The 20,094-nt window shown below is 62.8% G+C and overlaps 2 protein-coding genes across 9 annotated transcripts; both read left to right on the forward strand.

The window, feature by feature from the left end:
* Positions 1 to 4: 4 nt before the first annotated feature.
* On the forward strand, positions 5 to 14,605 carry grid2ipa (glutamate receptor, ionotropic, delta 2 (Grid2) interacting protein, a). 3 transcript variants are annotated; one of them, XM_088436183.1, is made up of 24 exons: positions 5 to 529; positions 625 to 1,170; positions 2,342 to 2,595; positions 2,723 to 3,055; positions 3,379 to 3,533; positions 5,103 to 5,285; positions 5,615 to 5,700; positions 5,764 to 5,833; positions 5,901 to 6,182; positions 6,250 to 6,401; positions 6,597 to 6,737; positions 6,976 to 7,076; positions 7,190 to 7,337; positions 7,752 to 8,074; positions 8,622 to 10,304; positions 10,730 to 10,817; positions 10,894 to 10,971; positions 11,045 to 11,241; positions 11,397 to 11,555; positions 11,736 to 11,822; positions 11,989 to 12,118; positions 12,184 to 12,302; positions 12,372 to 12,536; positions 12,778 to 14,605. In XM_088436183.1, the coding sequence occupies exons 2-24, from the start codon at positions 1,089 to 1,091 to the stop codon at positions 12,856 to 12,858; spliced, it is 5,097 nt and encodes a 1,698-aa protein (XP_088292309.1). In that variant the 5' UTR covers positions 5 to 529; positions 625 to 1,088; the 3' UTR covers positions 12,859 to 14,605. The 3 variants fall into 3 exon arrangements, with proteins under 3 accessions (XP_088292309.1, XP_088292310.1, XP_088292312.1); XM_088436184.1 differs by having other exon boundaries at positions 8,634 to 10,304; XM_088436186.1 differs by lacking the exons at positions 5 to 529; positions 625 to 1,170; positions 2,342 to 2,595; positions 2,723 to 3,055; positions 3,379 to 3,533 and adding an exon at positions 3,602 to 3,671.
* Positions 14,606 to 14,750: 145 nt separating this feature from the next.
* Positions 14,751 to 20,004, forward strand: slc5a11 (solute carrier family 5 member 11). Of its 6 annotated transcripts, none has more exons than XM_088436191.1 (15): positions 14,751 to 15,127; positions 15,580 to 15,726; positions 15,884 to 15,955; positions 16,130 to 16,234; positions 16,302 to 16,361; positions 16,428 to 16,532; positions 16,593 to 16,698; positions 16,812 to 16,892; positions 16,951 to 17,156; positions 17,418 to 17,553; positions 17,707 to 18,032; positions 18,109 to 18,277; positions 18,340 to 18,555; positions 18,896 to 18,998; positions 19,062 to 20,004. In XM_088436191.1, the coding sequence occupies exons 2-15, from the start codon at positions 15,580 to 15,582 to the stop codon at positions 19,477 to 19,479; spliced, it is 2,250 nt and encodes a 749-aa protein (XP_088292317.1). In that variant the 5' UTR covers positions 14,751 to 15,127; the 3' UTR covers positions 19,480 to 20,004. The 6 variants fall into 6 exon arrangements, with proteins under 6 accessions (XP_088292317.1, XP_088292319.1, XP_088292316.1 ...); XM_088436193.1 differs by having other exon boundaries at positions 14,751 to 15,726; positions 17,707 to 17,814; positions 17,882 to 18,032; positions 19,062 to 19,474; XM_088436190.1 differs by having other exon boundaries at positions 14,751 to 15,726.
* Positions 20,005 to 20,094: the final 90 nt, after the last annotated feature.

The raw sequence follows: 20,094 nt of genomic DNA on the forward strand, positions 1-20,094 counted from the left end.
CGGGCCTCCGAACGCCGGCGCTGTTCCTGCTCTTCCTTTTCTGCGTGGACCCGAGGCGCGCCCCTCGCCGAACCCTTTTGAAGAAAGCGTGCGGCTTTCCTCGCTTCTTTGCAATTCGAACATTTGAGCGCACCTCTCCGACCCGCCCCAAGGATTTTCCGCTTTTCTGAAATAAATGCTATTTTGCTAAAAAAAAAAAAAAAAGCTATGCCAACAGACTTTTTCCAGCAAGTAGTGCCTAAGGCGTCGCTTGGATCTCCCAAGTGCCGGCGCGTTGACCTGCATTTCTTGCGGTGTTTGTCAAAAACAAAACAGGTCAAAACCCATTTCTTATTGTTGTAACGTTATCCAGTTTGATCATTAAACTGAGCACGCGTAAGTAAGAATAAACGGCAAAAAAAGCCCGTTCAAGTGCTGTGGCGGAGAGGCGGGGAATCGACCGTGCAGCGGGAGGAGGAAGCCATTCCGAAGCGGGACCTGGCCAAGCGAAGGGACCGAAAAGGACGTTTTCGCCGAAGATTCCGTTGAGGTGCGCCAGCGCAGGCCGCGGCCCCCGTGGCGCTCGCGTGCGGCTTTTGGCCAAAGGCCACGCTCGCCGGCCGCTAAAAGCCGTCTTCTTTTCAGGCGCCCCGTTGGCGTGCGTGACCTCGAGGAGGCCGCTCAGATGCCGTCCCTCCACCGGCGCCCCGTCCGTCGCAGAGGTGCGCAAATGATTTCCCCGGCCGGTGCGCGCCGCCGTTTCTGGGTCACTCCTCAGCCCTGGGAGAGGCCGGGCGTCCGCCGGCGCGACGCAGAAAGAGCGAGAGAGAGAGCGTGAGGAGGGAAAGGTATTTATAGAAAAGCGGGGCCCGCCCGTCACTTTTCCTCGCGTCCGGGAGCCGACCGGCCCACTTGAGCAGATAGGAAACGAGCCCGCCGTTTGGCCGACCGGCACCCCCGCCGCACCGAAGTCGCCCGTCGGCTTTGCCCGTCGGCTTTGGCCGGCGTTTCCGAGAGAGGCCCTCCCCCGGACGGATCGCGCGCCCGGCTCGGGGTCGGGCCCGAGGGCGAGGCTGGCCGGAACGTGCCCCGCCGCCAGCCGGGCGAGGATGAGGCGTTTCCTGAGCAGAAAGGGCCGCTTCTCCCTGCGCCAGAGCAAGTCTGGCACCCGGACCGCTTCCAAGGACTTCCGTAAGTGCCCTTTTCGCCTCTCCCGCTTTTGCGGCGGGGCAAAGGATCCCAGGGAGGTCGGGACGGAAATGCCCCGACGGCGTCCCGCGCCCGGTTTTTCTGACTTGGGGGGGGGGGCCCGGCTCGCGTCGTCGTCTCCTTCGGCCGCGAAAGGAGCAGCCCCTCTCTGCTTTCCAATGAGTCTCTCTCTCTCTCCTTTCCTTTGCGCGTGCCGTGAGCCTGTTCATCTTCAATCGCCTCCTTGACTTAAGGAGGCCACGCGCGCTTCCAATAGCGTCATACAAGCAAGAGACCCCGGCAGCTCCGCATGCGGCTCGTTTGGGCTTGCGGTTGACGCCGTTGCGGCCGTCCCAGTTGTCGCCTGCTTAAAATAACGACACCCCCCGGTCATCCGCACGTGTGACGTCGGCCTCTCGGGACACCCGAACGAGGTCGGCGAGCACCCGGGGGAGGTCGCTAGGGGGCGCGACGCTGGCCCGGATTTGCTTCGCTCGCGCCCGCCCGAGGCGACTTCCCTTTCGCAAACCATGGCACCGTTCCGACTCCGCGCCGTGGCTCGGCACCCGTCGCCTCGTTTCAAAGGCGTGGCATCCGGCCTATCCGAGTGTATGAAGCCTGCCTGTCGGAGAAGGTTCTTGGCGAAGAGCACAGCTCCCCTTGGGATCGCGCGCGGGCACTTTTGCGTTGCGCGTTTTTCTTTGCTAATCGAAAACTGACAGTTGTGACTTTGTGTCGATACGCCACCGGGGGGCGCTACGCTCGAACGTTTCTCCGTCCTCTCGCTGGAAAAAGCAAAAGTTGGTCGGAATTCTCGTTGCGATTCGTTGATTTGTATTTTTGTTATCGTTGCACCCGCCGTTGTGACTTTGTGTCAATACACCACCAGGGGGCGCTACGCTCGAACGGCGCCTTCATCCTCTCGCTGGAAAAAGCAAATGTTTTGCCGGAATTCTCGTTGCGATTCATTGATTAGTATTTTTGTTATCGTTGCATCCGCCGACATTAGAGTCACCTAAACTGGCCACTCTTTGTCGTTGAGGCCTCAAGCACAAAGGTGCAATACCTCCGGCGACTAGTCGGAAACTTGGGGGGGGGGCCCTGAACGTGTCTTTTCTCAAGCGGGCGATGGCACCGGCCGGCCGGCCGGCCATTGTGCGTTTCTCCCCGGCAGTCCTGGGTCTTCCGGCCAGCAATCGGAACTGGCCCGAGGCGTTCGGCTTCCGCCTGGGCGGCGCGGGACCCAGCTACATCTTGTCGGTGGCGGAGGGCAGCAGCGCCTTCCTGGCGGGCCTGCAGCCCGGCGACCAGGTGGTGGACGTGGAGGGCCAGGACGTCACCGACCTCAGCACCCCGGCGCTGGTGGCGCTGGCTCGCTCCCTCGCCACGGTGCCGCCCAGCATCGGCGTGGTCTCGCGCGTTCAACAGGTACGCCGTGGAAAGGGCGCCTCGGCCATCGGCCATCGGCGTCGCTCGCGCGTTCGTCTCCGCGCTCGCGCGCGTCCCGCCTCGCGTTTTGGTCCGGTCCAGACCGAAGTGCTTTTGTCCGGCGCAGATGGACATCGGGCCGGGCGCGGACGGCCGCTTCGGCTTCACCCTGGTGGGCGACGCCCCCCTGATGGTGGAGGACTGCGCGGCGGGCGGCGCCGCCCAGCGCGCCGGCCTCAGGGTCGGCGACTACGTGATGGAGGTCAACGGCATCCCGGTCAAGCGTCACCAGACGGCGGCGGCCATGATCAAGGCGTCCCAGGGGCGCCCCCTGCGCCTGGGCGTCCTCCGCCCGGCGCGCCGGCCCAAGCGCCTGAGCAGCAGCATGAGGGTCCTCTCGCAGAGCTCGGACAGCGTCAGGGACGCCCGGGCGCACAAGGCCGTTGAGTTCAACAGGAAGGTGCGCAAAAACGATCGGGGCCCGGTTTCGGTTTGGGCTCGACGCTTCTACCTTTTCGGACGAGCGAAACGTTTTGAAGTCGGAACGCTCGCATTGAAACTCAACTTTTATTTTCCGGATGCCGCGGACGATTGACTCTGCAGCGTTTGTTGCCAAAATCGGTGCGAACGTCGTGACGAAAAGCGCGAGGGAAAATGTGCTTCGCTCGATTTGCGCTTGATGGCAACGTTCTCGAATAGAATGGAGAAGGGGGGGGACAAAGTCGCAGCCGGAGTGCCGCATCGGGAGCCCGGTTCCGCGGCTGCCATTGACGCTCTTCCTAGGTGGAGGAGGTTCTGGGCCAGGAGCCCGAGGTGAAGGAGCGTCTTTTCGAGGCCCTCAAGAGCTTTGCGGCCGATCGCGACGTGGAGAGCCTGGCCCGAGCCCTGCCGGAGGTCCTGCACGCCGAAGAGCATCGGCAGCTCATCGCCAGTGTCAGGTGAGAGCCCCCCCCCCCCCCTTCCCCCTCCCGCTCGCCGCCGCTCGGCTCGCTCTTTTGCACGTCTCTCTCCGCGCGTACTCGCGAGAAGCGAGGCTCCTCGAGCCGCGCGCGGGACATGAAGACCTGCTGCCTCGGGTGAGTGCCGTGTTCCGTTGGGGTTTCGCTGGAACCTTCTCCTTAGGTGAGGCGAGATCCCAAGCGGCCAGGTCCAGCTCAAAGTCGATTTGGTGGTCGAGTCCAGCCGGCAATATTTTGGGGTTCGCCCGCTCCACCGCAAACTGCAAGCGCCGAGCGATTTCTTTGTAGGGCGTAGGTGTGGAACTCTAGTCCTCGAGGGCCGGTATCCTGCATGTTTTTGAATCCTCTTTTTTAAATTCACCCGATTCAAGTGATTAGGATCGTTTTCAAGCTCCTGTTAATGAACTAATCATTTGAATGGGGGGGGGGGGGGGGGCGTGAGAAAACCGGAAAACGTGCAGGATACCGGCCCTCGAGGACTGGAGGTTGACGCCAATGCTGTAGGGCGCGCCTACCCAATTGTGCCCGCTAGCGTGCGGGAGTTTGTTTTGTTTCTCGAGCGGTGTCGGCGGGACACGGTCGGCGAGCGCCGCCATCTATTCTGTTTGCGTCTGCGAGCGCCGCCATCTCTTCTAATTGGGTCTCACGCGCACCGTGACGCGCTCGGGCTCCGGTACACGCTGAGCCGCGTGTTGTCAGCATGCGGAACTCTGCGGACGCGGAGGGAGTTTGCCTTCGCGGCGCCAGACGGCTGACGCGTTTAGCAGCAGCGGACGCGGCGTGGAGCCGTGTCGCTTTGGTGCCCACAGCCTTCTGCCTCGAGCGCTTTTCGCCATTGGTGTGCGCCGCCCACATGTGCGGCCGTGTCCACGTGACGTCGCGCTTTCTCGGTAGCACCTTGGCGCGAGTTCACTTGAGCTATTCGGCTTCGAATTCGGCTTTGAAGACGAAACGTGCTTGACGAGAGCGCTTGCGCTTCTCGCCAGCCGGCGCTCGCTCGCTCGCTCCCTCCCGCGGGACGCCTTCTATTTATAAGCAACCTACTTCTTCGATCGCCTTTTCGTTGGCGATGCGGTGACAACTGCGAAACGGACCCGGGACGGCTCGGGGAGCGCGTGCGAGTCGGGCGGGAAGTTGTTCAACCATTCAAAAAGTGAGGCAAAGACAGGGGCGCGCTTTGGGTATACTGTATTAGGGGAGGCGGCCCAGCTCGGAGAAACGACCGATCCGGCCCAGCTCCCAGAAGCGTCCGGGGCGGGCCGGATCGGACGCTCGTCCTATGAAGGAGCGTCAAGAAGCGCTGCGGCCTTCGCCGTCGTTTCATATCATGCGGGGGGCACCGCGGGCGCTTCACGGGAGGGGCCGGCGGCTGCTTCCTCTTTCCTCGCAAGCGCACAAAGCAAAAGCGTCACTGGCTTGCTGAGCGGATGTTTTTCAAATACGGCGCGGCGCCTCCCGCGAACACCATTTGGGAACCGTCCGCCTCTGCGTCTGGCGCGGGCCCGCCCGCTCTCCGGTTCCCGGCTCACCCTCTCCCGTGTCGTCCAGGATCTTCGTTCCCAAGAAGCACCGGGAGCGTTTTGACGAGGCCGTTTCCCAGAGCCTGAGGAGCCGTCCGAAGGGGCGGAGCTTCCTCGGCGACGAACCGCCGGCGGCGTCGGAGGACGGCGCCGGCCCCCCGTCCCGGGCCATGCGCCGGACGCCGTCGCTCCTCGCCGGACGCGAGCGCAGGTCCGCCTTGCCAGCGAACGGACGCGCGGCGGCTCTCCGCGCTTGACTCCTTTGCATGATCAAAGCCTGCGCGTGCGCCTTTCCCTCCCGGCGCACGGTTGGAATGCGGGAAATTGGTTCCCAGCGCGCCTCCCCGTCCGTCGTCCTCCGCCTTGCAACCGTACGATGTTAAACTGGGTTAGGGTTGACCTTAAGCGGGGCGGGCGCCGGACCACCTCCGTCCGTCCGCATTTGCCGTGCGCCTCCCCGGCGTGCGCCCGGAGAAGTCGGGGTGACCGATGCGGCGCCGGCCCGTTGAGCGTTTGCGCGTCTTCCTGCTCCGCTTTCAGGACGGTGCGAGTGCGCAAAGGCAACACGAGCTTCGGCTTCACGCTGCGGGGCCACGCCCCCGTCTGGATCGACTCGGTGGTCCCCGGTAAAGCCGCTCGGGAGAGGCCCGGGGAAAGGGGCTCTCGCCGTGACGCCTTTTGCTCGGCAGGCGGCGCCGCCGACGCGGCGGGCCTCAAGCCCGGAGACCGCATCCTCTTCCTCAACGGACTGGATATGAGGTGGGCCCCTTCCCGTCGCGGCGGCGCGCCGACCCTTTGCGGGCTCGCTAACCCGGCGCGTCCTCAGGACGTCGTCCCACGAGAAGGTGGTGTCCATGCTGCAGGGCAGCGGCGCGGCGCCCACCCTGGTGGTGGAGGGCGGGCCGGCGGCCGGGGCCGCCCCGGCGCGGGAGCCCGGCGAGGAGCGCGCCCGCTCGCCGGCGCTGGGCTCCTTGCGCTGGGTGGCCGAGATCCTGCCGCCCAGCATCCGAGTCCGCGGCCGCACCTTCGGCCAGCAGCTGGAGCACCTGCTGACCGTGCGGGAGACCTACGCCGTCTGCAAGGCTCTGGAGAACTTCTTCCAGCACAGGTGGGCGTCCCCGGCCGCGAACCGGCAAACGGAAGCCAGCCTGGTGTGCGCCCGCCCCCGGCCGCAGGAACGTGGACACGCTGATCGTGGACGTGTTCCCCGTGCTGGACACTCCGGCCAAGCAGCTCATCTGGCAATTTGTCTACCAGCTGCTGACGTACGAGGAACAAGCACACTGCCAGGACAAAATCTCCCGCTTTCTGGGCTTGAAGGCGGCAGGTGGGGGCCCCCGCCTCTTTCGCTCCCTTGCCTTTGACCCCGCCGCCCGCGGGTCCGCCGCGACGGTCCCAACGCCCCGATTCGGCCGGGCCAAAGGCCACGTCGGCGTTTCTCCCTTCATGACGCGCGTGCGCGTGCGGAATCTGCGGCGCAGACTCTGTAGGCGCGGGAAGAATTGCCCCATGTGACTTGCAGCTTTGGCAGCGTCCCCTCCCGAGGCGGCCCCCGAGCCGCATCGCCGCAGCAGCTCGGTGAGGGTGACGGGCACGGCGTACAGGAGCGGCGCGAGGGGGCGGAGCTCCGACGACCTGCTCATCGGCACCCACTTCGGCGCAGGTACGCCTTTTCCCGACGCCGCGTTGTCGTCGGGCGGAGCTCGCTTCCGGACCTCCCCCGTAAAAGGGGAGAGGTGACCCGGGCCTCACCCGATGTCCGACCGGCTCGGCCGTTTTTCGTTCTTTTTCCCGAACCGGTAAACGCGTGCCGTCTCGGCTCGGCGATTTCATCAAATGTGGCTTTTCGGTTGTCGAGCGCGTGAGCGAGCGGCGAACGTTTGGCGCCCGGGTGACTTTAGGCTGGCGCGGCGACTCGGAGGCCGGAACGAGATTGGTTCCAGGAGAAAGGCAGTCTGGGGACGGCACCTCTCTTCCCGAGACTCCCAACAACCTCGCCAACGTACGGACCGGCCCGCTTTCCGCCGTTGCCCGATTACTTTGGCTTGAGCGACGCGGGTCAAAAGCTCTAAATGTGCGATTTGTTGTTTTTGTTTATCTTTACCGTCACGCAAGCTGTCGGCCGTGTACGCCGAACTGGAGAACATGTACGCGGCCAAGAGATCCAAGTCCCTGAAGACTCGCCCCCCTCCGGCCCCCGAGACCTTGCTGGACTCGGAGCCCCCCTCCCGCGCGGCTTCCCCGACGACGCGCGCCAGCGCAGGTAGGCCGGCGACGCCGCGCCTGCTCCGGCGCCTCCTCCGGCGCCTCCTCCCTTTCTCCAGCCGCGCGCTAGCCCCGCGCTAGCCCCGAGCAGCTTTCCTCAATCCCAACGATATCAATGGATTTGACGTCGGTGATGATTTTTTTTGGGGGGGGTGGGGGCTTACGTAAAACCCAAAGCAAGGTAGGCTCAAAGTAGCACACTTGAGCATGTGCGCAGCTGGAAATAGGAGGAGGAAAATACCAAGGGCCCGATTGGCTTTGGGTCAGATGAATGCAACTTTGTGGTTTGCGCCCTTCTGCGTGAAGCGCTTGACAGTAAGCGCATGGCCGTCGCCCCCCCGCTTTGAAAACAGAGCCGTATTTTACCGCGTGAAATGTCCCGCAGCGTACAGTACGTCTGGCCTGTTTGCAGGCGGCACTAAAGGGCCGGCGCCGTCCTGGCCGGAGCCCCTCCCGAGCCCTCCGACTTCCCGCCCGTACCCGGCGGGCCCGCCCAGCCAGAACAGCGCGGAATCCAATCCCTACATGAGCCTGGACAGCCCGGCCCCCTCGCCGCCGCAGCTCATGGATTACCCGTCCAGCCCGCCGTCGCGGGGCCGCCGGCGCCGCTACACCTTCTCGGCGCCGCCGCGCTCAGAGGACGCGGCGCGCTTTCTGGACGCGCTGAGCGAGCAGCTGGGCCGGCGAGTGGCCATCGCCGAGGATTTTCTCACTCCCGAAAACGACTACGAAGAGGTACCGCCTGCGTGTTTACGCATGTCGTCTCGCGTTCCTCCGCTTTCGGGCGGCCTAGTCCGCGCCCGTACGCCAATTTGAAACTGCGCTACGCGGCTTCGTGTAGACGCGGCTCCAGTAAATACACAAACGACGAGGGGGAGACTACGCGGATTGAAATGAACGCTGGCGCGCGGGCCCCGCCCTTCAACGGCACATGCGTGTACGCCGACGCTACCGCGCGCGCGGTCTTTCGTTTGCACGCTGAAATGCGTTCCAATCACGCGGACGGAGCGCAAGCAGAAATTTGTGGACAAATGCAGATTTGTCAGTCCTCCGCGGAGCCTGAAAGCAATCGAAGAGGAATATCGCGGCCACCGTTTCAAAATCTTCTCTCCGCCCGATGGGTCGTACTGAGAAAATCACATTGGGACGCTTCCAAAGTCAAAGGGAAGCTTTTCAAGAAATGGGATTGGCTTCATATTTGACGGGAGAGAGAAAACAACGAGGATGCGCGCGACGTTCAAGTTGATTTTCCAGTCAAGGCAGCGAGTTGCTTTAATGGCAGGAGCTTGCGCAGATGGCCTTCCCGGACGAGGAGGGGGAGGAGGACGAGGAAGAAGATTTGGGCACGGACGAAGAAGAAAACGGGGGGTCGGCGGGACCCGAGCTGAGCAGCCCCAGTGACCTCCAAAGCAGCGGCGGCGACGACGACGCTTCCTCGCTCACCTATTCCTCGTCGTCCGAGCGCATCCCGCCGCCCCCCGCGACCCCGCCGCCGCCGCCGCCGCCGCCGCCCCTTTACTTTGGCGACTCGCCGACCCCTCCGCCCCCGGCCGCCGCCGCGCCGTCTCAGCCCCCGCCGCCGCCGCCGCCGGGCTACACGCCCGAGCACTCGACGGGGGCTTACCTGCCCGTCCGCCGCAAGTCGGGGCCGCCGCCCCCGCCCCGCAGTCACCCGCCGCCCAAACGGCACTCCTCGTATAAAGGGCCCGCCTCCACAGAGGAGCTGCAGGTCCAGGCCGCCGTCGGAGAGCCCGAGGCCTTTGAGGAGCAGCGAGCGTACGAGGAACTCAAGCTCATGGAGGAAGAGCGGCGGCGGGCCTCGGAGGAGGCGGGGGTTTATGAGGACCCGGCCGTCCAACAGCCGTACCGGTACCACCGCTCCGTGCCCGGCCGGCGCCGGGCCCGCTCGCCGCTCCAGCAAGCGCACCGGTCGTTAGCGCCGCTCCCCGGCCCGGAGGCCGCCGACCGGCGCGCCCGTCATCCTCCCTGTGTCGCGCCCCCGGGGCACCCCCCTCAGCGCCGCCCGTCCCGGTCGGCCCCGCCTCCGCTTCAGCCGCCGCCCGAGGCCCGCCCCGCTCAGCGGTATCCCCGGGGCCTCTGCGGGGGCGGGCGGGGCCCCGAGGCCCAGCCGCGCCATTCCTCGGCCGACGCGCTCCACCGGACGCCGGCCCCCGGCGCCCACTACTCGTCGGCCGACCTCTTCAGGCAAACGCGGCCGCCCGAAACGCGTCCCTCCCCAGCCGAGCTCCTCCGCCAGGCTGAGCAGGCGATGCGGAAGCAGCCTCACCACTCCTCCGCCGAGCTGCTCCACCAGGCGCGCGGGGGGCAGGGCCCGGGCGATCCGCTCCCGCCGACGCCCCGCCGCTCCTCGGCCGAGCTCCTCCTCGGGTCCGCTCGCCGAAGCGAGCCGTGGAGGCGCTCCTCGGCCGAGCTGCCGCGGGAGGCCCGCGAGGGCCGCGGGAGTCGGAAAAGCCCGGATGAGCCTCCGGCGCCGCAGCCCGTCCGGCCGTCTCCCCAGAGGCCGCGCTCCATCCAGCAGGCGCGGCGCGGCCCCGCCGCCCCTCACATCCCCCGCATCAGCCACGTGACCCCGCAGGCTACTCCGCAGGACTTCCCGCATCAGATCCAGCTCATCCGGCCGCCGCCGCAGCCCCAGTCGCCCCAGCCGCTCCTGTCCACCTTCCAGCCCCTCCGGCCTGAGCGGCCCACGGCCTCCCGCCCCCATTCGCAGCCGTCCCAGCAACTGATGCGGTCCCGGCAGCGAGCCCCCCCGAGCCAGACGCAGCCCCGGTCGCTTCCCCACTCTCTGCCCGAGCCCGTTGAGCCCCCGCCGCCTCTGCCCCCGTCCCGCTCCCCCCCGCCCTTACCCAGGCCCCCCCTCTCCAGGATGGACTCCCACCACTTGAGCGTCAAGAGGCTGCGCTGGGAGCAGCTGGAGAACGCCGAAGGGACTATCTGGGGCCAGGTCAGTTGTTTTGTTTTTGTTTTCTGGAACATTGTTTCCAAACGCGCACGTTCCGCATTCGGCCGCGCCACGAGGTGCGCAGATGGAACTTTTCAATCTCCTGTTCGTTCGTCCGCATATTGCGACCCGTTCAAAGTCGCCACGTTTCCAGAAACCTAAAACCGCTCCGACTTTGTCCAAAAGCGAGCCGTTTCATTTTTGATGGTGAAAACCCTTGAAGTCTTGAGGTTTTGCCGGCCAAGCTTGCGGACAGGCCGGCGGGAGGAAAATGGCGCGTGTCGAGTGAGCGTATTTGGACACGCGGGGTTCCCACGCGGCCTTTTCCTCGTTGTCGCCCGGCGCTTGGAGCCCAAACTGATCTGAGCGGAGCTTCCGGCGCCTGCGCGCTTAAGTAACAATTCCACCCTTGCGGCATGTCTTGCTAGCTGGGCGCAAATTCCGACCCCGAAAAACTTCATGACGTGGTGAAGTACTTGGACCTGGAGATGCACCCGGGGGCTCCGAAAGCATCCCGTGAGTTGATTGGCCCATTTCAGAGCGTGCGGCGCGTCGAGCCGTTTTGCACTCAGCTCTCTGTTTGGCACGGCAGAGTCGTCGGCGCAGCCGGACGCGTCGGATAAACAGGACGCGCTTGAGCTCGCCTCCCGCCAGAAGGCCTCCGACGCAGGTAAGCGCGGGAGGGCGGGCGGGCGGGCGGGCGGGGGCCCCGGGAAGGATGCCTACGGTGGCTGTTCCGGCAGCCGGCCTGCTGGCCCGGCTCGAGCTGTCCGCCGGCGAGCTGCGTCGGGCCCTGATGAGCATGAGCGCCGACGGGCTGGAGCCGGCGCACCTCCGCCAGCTGCTGCTGTGCGCCCCCGACCCCCACGAGCTCCAAAGGTTCCGGGAGTACGCGGAGGAGCCCGGCAAACCGGAAGAGCCCCATCGCTCGCTCCTGCAGGTACCGCCGCCGCGCCTTTAGCGACACGGGCCGTCACCGCCAGGCCGCCGCCGAGACTACTCTTTGAGGACGCCGCTCCCATCCTCCATTCTCGAGCGCAGCCGGCGGTCGGCGCCGGGCCGCCTCGCAAAAGTCACGTTTTCTCTCCCGACGAGGCGCTGCTGTCAGTGCCCGAGTACAAGACGCGCCTGGAGAGCCTCCTGTTCAAGCGCTCGCTGCAGGAGAAGACGGAAGAGCTGAGGGGGGCCTACCGGTGCATAAGCCAGGCCTCCTGGCAGCTTCGGAGCAGCGACAAGTTGGCGAAGATTCTGGAGGTGCGAGCGTCCGACCGAAGCAAACGCTCGTGACGCGCGCCGCCCGGCTTTCTCAAATGACGAGACGTTTCCGAAAGCCGCCGATCGGCGATCGGGCCCGACCCGCCCGTAGTTGAAGCCGAGCGCGCCCTTGTCATTTTGATGGCCGCCCGCAAACCGCCCCTGCGCTCCTTTGCGCAGTTCGTCTTGGCCATCGGGAACTACTTGGACGACAGCCTGCCCGAAAGCAACAAGAGCGCCGGCTTCAAGATCGGCTTCCTGGCAGAGGTGCGCCGACCGCCGGAACGGGAGCGAAAGGCGCGCGAGGCCCGAGCGCCCCCGGGCCAGGGAAAAGCACGAGCGCCGGGCCTCGCGCCGGGGCCGGTTCTTGCTCGGCGGGGGCCCGAACCCTTGACGACTCGCTCCGCTCCTGGCGCACTGTCAATCTCCGCAGCTGAGCTCCACCGAGACGCCGGACGGAGAGTCCACCCTCCTGCGCGTCCTGGTCAAGTCGCTGCGTCGTCACTTTCCCCACGTGCTGGATTTCGCCAAAGATCTCACCATGGTCCCCCTGGCGGCCAAAGGTGAAGGTCGACCTCGCGGCGCTCGATTCTTCCCTCCACGTCACTTCCTCTTTCCCGGGCGACAGTGGACCAGAGGAGCCTGGCGTCCGACCTGGACCGCCTCCACGCCGGCGTCCGGAACATTCGCTCGGCCTGCCAGAAAACGCCGGCCGGCGCCGAGGACCGCTTCGCCGCCGTCATGAGCGTATCCTCGGCTCCTAAAAAATCTAAGGGGTTTTCTAAGTGCGGTCGTCCTTGACCGGGCCGCGCGCAGACCTTCCTGGAAAACAGCCACCCGGCCGTGCAGTCTCTGGAGTCTCTCCAGCAGAGCGCCCTGGACCACTTCCAGCAAGCGGCCTCCTACTTCGGCGAGGACGGCCCCGCCGCCGACACCCGGGCCTTCTTTGGCGTCTTTGCCCGATTCGTGGACAGCTTCCAGGTAAGGGGCCAAGCCTCCAAGTGGGAATGCCCTATTCTTTACATTTTATGGGCGGGGGCGCCACCGATTCTGAAAGTCTTCCCGCTAAGCTTCGTTTCCCGGAACGCTTATCTTAATGGCGCCGAGATAAGGCGCTGCGGCGCTGCGTTCGTCCTCATAAAGTTTTACGGCTCTGCAAAAAGCCAATGTGGTAGTCGGCTACGCTGACAATAGAGCGTACGCGCGCCTTGTTTTGCCACAGGAGGTTCTCGATGAGCAGCGAGCGGCCCAAGACCCCGACAGCCCCACAAGGCCTCCGCCGGCCTCCGCGCTGGCCTGGTAGCTCCTACGCAGACGACGACTCACCACCCACGTTTAAAGGACCCTCCACCCCCAAACACACGCACACGCGCACACACTTTCTGTTTCAAGAATCAAACGGCGCCCTTCCTGGATTCGGTAACGCCACGGCCTACCGGGTTGGGTACGGCACCTCGCTCTCAGCGTTCCCGCCTAGCACGCAAAGACAGTAATGTTGTTTTTTCTTTATTTGACTCTTGACCGAGCCGCGTTCTAGCAAGACGAGAAGGTACGGGACGGAAAAAAGATTGGACGCTACATTTGACGCAGCGTCCCGGGGCCTTGACGGGTCAGCGATGACGAACAACGCTGTGCAATATTGTAGGCAAAGTTTTTTCCACTTGAAAGTTTGCTTTTCAAACAGCCAGCGGGCGTCTACGTCGCCGTCCGCGTGCGGTCATCCCTAATTGCAAATGAAAAGACGCCGAGTGGAGCCGTAGCTTTCGTTGCGCTCGACAAAGCGCTCCTGGCCTTTGGGCCGCCGAGGACAAAGGCTTCTCCAAAACGGGGAGATGGCCGCCGCCGCCTTTGTACATGTGCCGTACGCTAGCTAACCTTTGCCCTCGCTCGCTCCATCTGCAAAAAGAAATGACTTAGCACTTTTATTTATGGCAGAAAATATTCTTTTTTTCTCGATGTCCTGGGGAACTTTGCACGATACGTACATTTATATGAATATATATATATAGGTATAGATGTACAGTGGGCCCCCGTGTTACGACGCTAATCCGTTCCGCGGTTGGGGTCGAAAGGCGAACTCGTCGTATGACGGGCAATCCAAACCTATGTTAAATAGCTAATGCGGTTAGAACCCCGGGTAAAAACATCCGAATTCTACATACGTAATAAAAACTGGTACCAAAATAGTATATAGTATGTGCTACGTAAACGATCAGCAAACTTCATAAATAAAAAATATAGAAAGGATTTATTTACCTTTGAGTGGCGCTTATTATGCCCATATTCCCTAGTAAGGGTAGCTTAGGCTAGGCTAGCCTTCTTCGTATTTCTTGATTATCTCCAGCTTCGTTTCTGTTTAAATCTTCTTCTTACCTCTCTCTTTAACATCGCTGGCAATCTTGGGACCCGTGGCTAACCCGTTCATCTTGGAATTAAGCAGTAAAATGCACTGTAAATAAGGTTTTGTGACCGCCCGCAATCAAACAAAGCTTTACCGTTCCGCCGTTTTGAAACGAGTGAGTCCGACCAAGTGCAGACCGGCATCTCCGTGAGGAGACAATAGCAGACCAGCATTGCAGTGAATCGTTGCACGGAGGCATTGACGGCAACAGAAAATAAGTGCAATTACCTAAAAACGCCTGCAGACGGAGCCAAAACAACACAGATACAGCCAACCCCCCTAGGGTCATGACAGTTGTTTTCGTCGCAAAGCGGGGAAAATACCGCAAAGAGTGGACGAAAAAACTCAGTATTCACGTCGCGACATGAACGAAACGTAAGCCGGGGACGCTGTAACCCGGGGGTCCGCTGTATACAGGTTTAGGTACGGAGATAATCGGTAGACTTTGAATGTAGTGACACCGCTAGAATGTCAGCCACTGCTTTGGCCGACGCGCGCTAACGCTAAAGCTATTCTGAAGCTCTTATCGCAGATGACAGAGTATACGCTATTTATGTACGTGACTGCCCGTCACGCCGGGTTAGCCTTGACAACATAGGACTGCAAAAAAATCAATAAATGGCAAGCTTTTGTGCTTTCATAGCAAGAATGAGAGTGGGTATTTGTTTCATGTGGATATCAATGTCTTGCGTTCGACTTTCTGCGCTTTGCACCCGAAAATGGAATCCGATCAAATTGCGGCGAACTGCAAAAGAGACGAAAAACAACAAAACGAGCTTAACGTTACAGTGCCCGCTGAAATCTATTCGAAGAAGAAGCGGTTTCGGTCGCTGTTCCTCGGGGCGGAGCCGCAGCCCGCTCCCGGGGCCCCCTTGCCGCGCGCCTTTCCGGGCCGATGAAGGATCCCTAAAAGTGTCCCCTTCCGGACTGGACCGGTATCGGGCGGGCGGGCGGGCGGGGGGGCCGGCCTCCTGTGAGCTCCGGCGAGGATGCGCGCCACGTGTGATAAAGCTTTTGAAATTTGGCCCCCCGGGCGCGCGCACTCACTCACGCACGCACGCACGCACGCGCGCGCGCGCGCGCACGCGGGCGGCAGGTGGAGTTTGATCTGGTGGGGCCGCGCCAAGGCCACTCGCTGGCTACTTCGTCGGCCGTGGCCGCCCGCGCAGAGGTGAGTGCTCCGTCCCGTTTTGGTTTCGCTAAGCCGCCTCTCGTGTCGAAGCAAGTCACCGCGGCTTTTCTTCTTTTCCGCTCGTAGGTTTAAAGACGAGGCCCCTTAGTCACAGAACCCCCCCTCCCTTTTTTTTGAATCTACACACACTCTAAGGGCATACTCGCTTGCGTGATCAGAATCTGTTGAAGATTTGTTGCTGTTATTGCCCCACCCCAGGAGCCCTGATAGTGAATCCCCCAGCATCCCCGCATTAAACAGTTCAGCCGCCAGCTAAAGAAGCTGCTTTTTTGAAGCTGCGTATGTTTTTGTTTTTGGGCGGGCGGGGGGGCGGAAAAAAAAGTCTTTATGGAAGCTTGTTCCTACAAGCGGGCGCTTGTCGCGGTACGGCCTCTCTTCAATCAATGATGAAATCAAATGACATTTCAACTACAAGCGTCGCTTCTTTCCAGATGACCTTGGACCTTTTGGGAAGCCGACAGGGGAGCGGCGGCACGGCTCCCGCGGCGGCGCCGGGCGCGGGAAGCGCCACCTTTGTCGCCGTGGACATCGTGGTGCTGGTGCTCTACTTCGTCTCGGTTTTGGCCGTGGGCTTTTGGGTAAGTCCCGCCCCACGTCTCTACGTCTACGTTACGGAGGGACCGGACCGAGAGGCCGCCGCCGAGCCCGCGACCCGGATGAGCGCTAGAAAATGAACGGGCGGCCCGTTTGAAGATGGGATCGACCGAGGCGTTGTTGTCTTCTCCTCCTCCGCAGTCCATGTGCAGGACCAAGCGCAGCACGGTGGACGGCTACTTTCTGGCAGGGAAGAGCATGACCTGGTGGCCGGTGAGTCCAAACGCGCGCGGCGGAACACTTTGGAGACCCCGGTGAAGATTGGGAGTGCGAGCCGCGGCTTCGCCGTTGCGTCGGGACCCTTTCCCTCCGCGGCCGGGCCTCGCCGAGCAAGAGGGCGGCGCTCGTGGAAAAATGCCAACCCGGCGCCTTTGCCGCACGCCGCAGGTGGGGGCTTCGCTTTTTTCCAGCAACATCGGCAGCGGGCACCTGATCGGGTTGGCCGGATCCGGGGCGGCGGCGGGAATCGGGGCCATCGCCTACGAGTGGAACGTAGGGTCCGCCGAGCGGGGCGGCCGGCAAAGGCGCCCGGGCGCGCTGACGTTGGCCCGCGTGACAGGGGATCTTCATGGTGCTTCTGCTGGCCTGGATCTTCCTGCCCATTTACCTGGCCTCCGGGGTAAGAGCTGGACGGCGCGCTTCGCCCGGCGGCGCCGGACGCTCCTGCCACTTTTTTGCCTCGCAGGTGACCACCATGCCGGAATATTTGCAGAGGCGCTACGGCGGCAGACGAACGCACTTGCTCATAGCCGTCTTGTGCCTGTTTATTTACGTCTTCACCAAGATATCGGTACGAGTTTCCTTTGTTTCCCCAAGTCCCGGCCGGGGCAAACGAATGCGTTTGCCACAGGTGGACATGTACGCCGGCGCCTTGTTCATCCAGCTGGCCTTGCGGTGGAACATCTACCTGGCCTTGGCGCTCCTGCTGTCCATCACCGCTCTCTACACCGTGGCGGGTGAGCGGTCCCGTCCAAATTCCTTCTTGCGGAGCGCGCGCATTCCGCCGTTCCCGCCTTTGGCTTTAAGAGGGTCCGGCTCCGCGGCTCCGCGGCGCCGCCCCCTTCCTCAGGCGGATTGGCGGCCGTCATCTACACGGACGCGGCTCAAACGCTGGTCATGCTGGGGGGAGCGCTGGTCCTCATGGCCTTCAGTAAGCCCGCCGGCTCGCCGGCTCCCGCCGCGCTTCCGGCTGACCGCGCGCCCTTCAGGTTTCGCCGAAGTGGGGGGCTGGAAGGCCCTGATGGAGGGCTACCTGGACGCCGTCCCGGCGGTCCGCGCCCCCAACAGCACCTGCGGGATCCCCCGACAGGACGCCTTCCACATCTTCAGGCACCCGCTTGACTCGGACCTCCCGTGGCCCGGCATCATCTTCGGCATGTCCCTTCCTTCCATGTGGTACTGGTGCTCCGATCAGGTGAGCTTGGCCGTCGATGGGCTTCGCCGCGCGGCGTATCTCCTTTCGCCCGGACGATGCCGCCGCCGGGCTACCTTTTCGCCGGCCTCCCTTTTCGCCGGCCTCCCTTTTCGCCGGCCTCCCTTTTCGCCGGCCTCCCTCCGGCCTCGCTCGCGTTTCACCCCCCTTTTGTCACATTGGAAGTCGCGCCGGTCCATCTCGGCGGTTCTAGACATGCGCCTTTGCCTTCAAGCGCCCCTTTCGTCTCCCCTGGCCATTCAGGTGATCGTGCAGCGCTCGTTGGCCGCCAGGACGCTGAGCCACGCCAAAGGGGGCTCCCTGCTGGCGGCGTACCTCAAGCTTTTGCCCTTCTTTGCCGTCATGTTGCCCGGCATGATCAGCAGGATTCTTTACACAGGTGGGCAAGCTCCCAACTCTCGATGCCCGGGGCCGTCCGCTCGGGGCGGGAAGAACGGGCCGGCCTTCACCCCGGCCCCGGGGCGCGGCTCGGCCTCTGCCTTTTTCGCCCGCCCCGGCGGAGAGTCTGAGCGCTCGCCGACGATGTGTCCAGACGAGGTCGCGTGCGCCGAGCCCGAGCTGTGCGAGCGGATCTGCGGCAACCCGGTGGGCTGCACCGACACGGCTTACGCCAGGCTGGTGATGGAGCTTCTCCCGGCGGGTGGGATCGCGCGGACCGTCGGTCCGGAGACGCCGCGTCACGTTTTTGCGGCGGGTTTGGTCGGCAGGGCTGCGAGGACTGATGATGGCCGCCATGATCGCGGCGCTGGTCTCCTCGCTCACCTCCGTCTTCAACAGCGCCAGCACCATTTTCACCATGGACCTGTGGAAGACCTTCCGCTCGGGGGCGTCCGAGTGGGAGCTGATGGTGGTGGGCAGGTGCGTGCGGCGTCGGCCCGGGCGCGCCTTTTGAGCCCGCGGCGGCGGGTGACGGGCGCGCCTTTGGAACCCGCAGGGTCTTCGTGCTGGTGCTGGTGGTGGCGTCCATTTTGTGGATTCCCGTCATTCAAGGAAGTCAAGGGGGTCAGCTGTTCATCTACATCCAGTCCATCAGCACCTACCTGCAGCCCCCCGTCTCGATCATCTTCCTGCTGGGCTGCTTCTGGACCAGGACCAACGAGAAGGTTGGCGGGCTTTGCGCTCGGCTCGCGGCGGAGGGCAGCTAAAACCCCGACCCTCGCCGCAGGGCGCCTTCTGGGGCGTGGCGGCGGGCCTGACGGTGGGCTGCGTCCGCATGCTGTTGGACTTCATCTACCCGGCCCCGCCGTGCTTCGAGCCGGACCGTCGCCCGGCCGCGGTCAAGTCGGTGCACTACCTCTACTTCTCCACTCTGCTGTCCTTCCTCACGCTCCTCGTGGTCGTGCTGGTCAGTCTGGCCAGCGAGCGGCCCAGAGCCGAGCAGGTGAGCGTCGCCCCCGCGACCCGCCGCGGGTCGGAAAAGTCGCTGCAAATGCCTTCCTGAGCCAGAGGGACCCTTTCCCAACTCCTTAGCTCTGTCAAAAAATCACCCGGACTTAGCACCTTTCCCAAGGCAGATTTTTATTTTTGCACGCCGTCGACCATCGGACCATTTCATGAAGTTTTTTGTTTTTTTTTACATAGCCTTGTGACCCGTCGATAAAATGTCGCAAACGCCCCCGGACACCTCTGCTCCTTAGGACGCTTTCCGCAGTCTCGCACGCGGCGTTCCCTCAGTAGCAAAGTCGGCAATGAGACGTTTGCGCCGCTCGTCAATGTTTCAGATCCACGGTCTGACTTGGTTCACGAGATTTGCGCCGGCGGAAGCCAAAGCGGAGACGTCGGAGGTGGTCGCGGGTCACGAGACGGCGGCCGAGGGAAAGCGAGGTAAAGGTCCGCTCCCCTGCGTCGGCCCGGCGTCGGCGGCTCACGCCTTTGTCCCGCGCGCAGATGGCTCGGGCTCCGGCTCGGGCTCGGGCTCCGGCGCGGGCTCCGGCGCGGGCTCCGGCGCGAGACGGCCCTCCGGGCTGACGGCCGCCCTCTACTGGCTGTGCGGCATGGAGCGACGGCAAAAGGAAGCGGAGAAAAGTCCGGCGCCGCGCGCGTACCCCGACCTGAGCCTACTCCGCGAGAAACCGGGCCTCAAACGGCTGCTCGACGCCAACCTCGTCGTCTGCCTGTCGGTGGCCGCCTTCGTCATCGGCTACTGGGCTTGACGGGACCGGCCGCAGGTGCTGTGCTCTTTTCCTTTCTTTTTCGAGGCCGCGCGTTTTTCCCGAGCGCCCGAGAGGACAAAACCCACCCTCGTTCTTGTAAAACCTTTGGGCGGACACACCCTCGTTTGCAAAGTCGCCGCTTCCGCAGTTAGAAAAAAAAAAAATAATCCAAAGTGCATGAGAACAAATACAGGTACAAATTGTTGTGTATAAGTAACAGAACTTTTTGTTTGAATAAAAAAACAAAAAACAAAAAACAAGCTATTTCAAATCTCTATTGCACGGCGGGCGATTATTCTTTTTTGACTTTTAAAGTCTCTGTAGCTTTATGTAGGTTTTGAAAAGAAGAAAAAATTGATAACATGTTGGTGTACCGGGACAAAGCGTTTTGGGGGATGGAATTTTGCTTCTTAAGTCAAATGCAATAATCCCGTTTGTTCCAATGTGTCCAGCGCTTTCTTTGAGCCGCCTTTGCTCAGATTGCCCCCCACCCACGGGAATATGGTACGGACGCGTCTGCAGCCGTCCTGTGCAGCCGTCCTGTCTCGCGCCGCCGCCCCGTCCTCTCACCTACATTCAACGCCGCTTACGAGACAAAAGGGACAAGCTTGTAAAACTTTAATTGTCGCGGCGACAAGTTTAATGTTTGACCATTGCCAGCAAAAAGACACCCTTTGACAACACTGCCGAGAAATGAACTCAGCTGAAGATTGTCATCGATATAAAAAGGCTTTCCTTAACATTTGGGCAAAGCGTCGATAGTCTGG

The sequence above is a fragment of the Hippichthys cyanospilos genome, chromosome 16, assembly GCF_059441005.1.
Source record: "Hippichthys cyanospilos isolate Australia breed blue-spotted pipefish chromosome 16, RoL_Hcya_1.0, whole genome shotgun sequence".
NCBI lineage: Eukaryota > Metazoa > Chordata > Actinopteri > Syngnathiformes > Syngnathidae > Hippichthys > Hippichthys cyanospilos.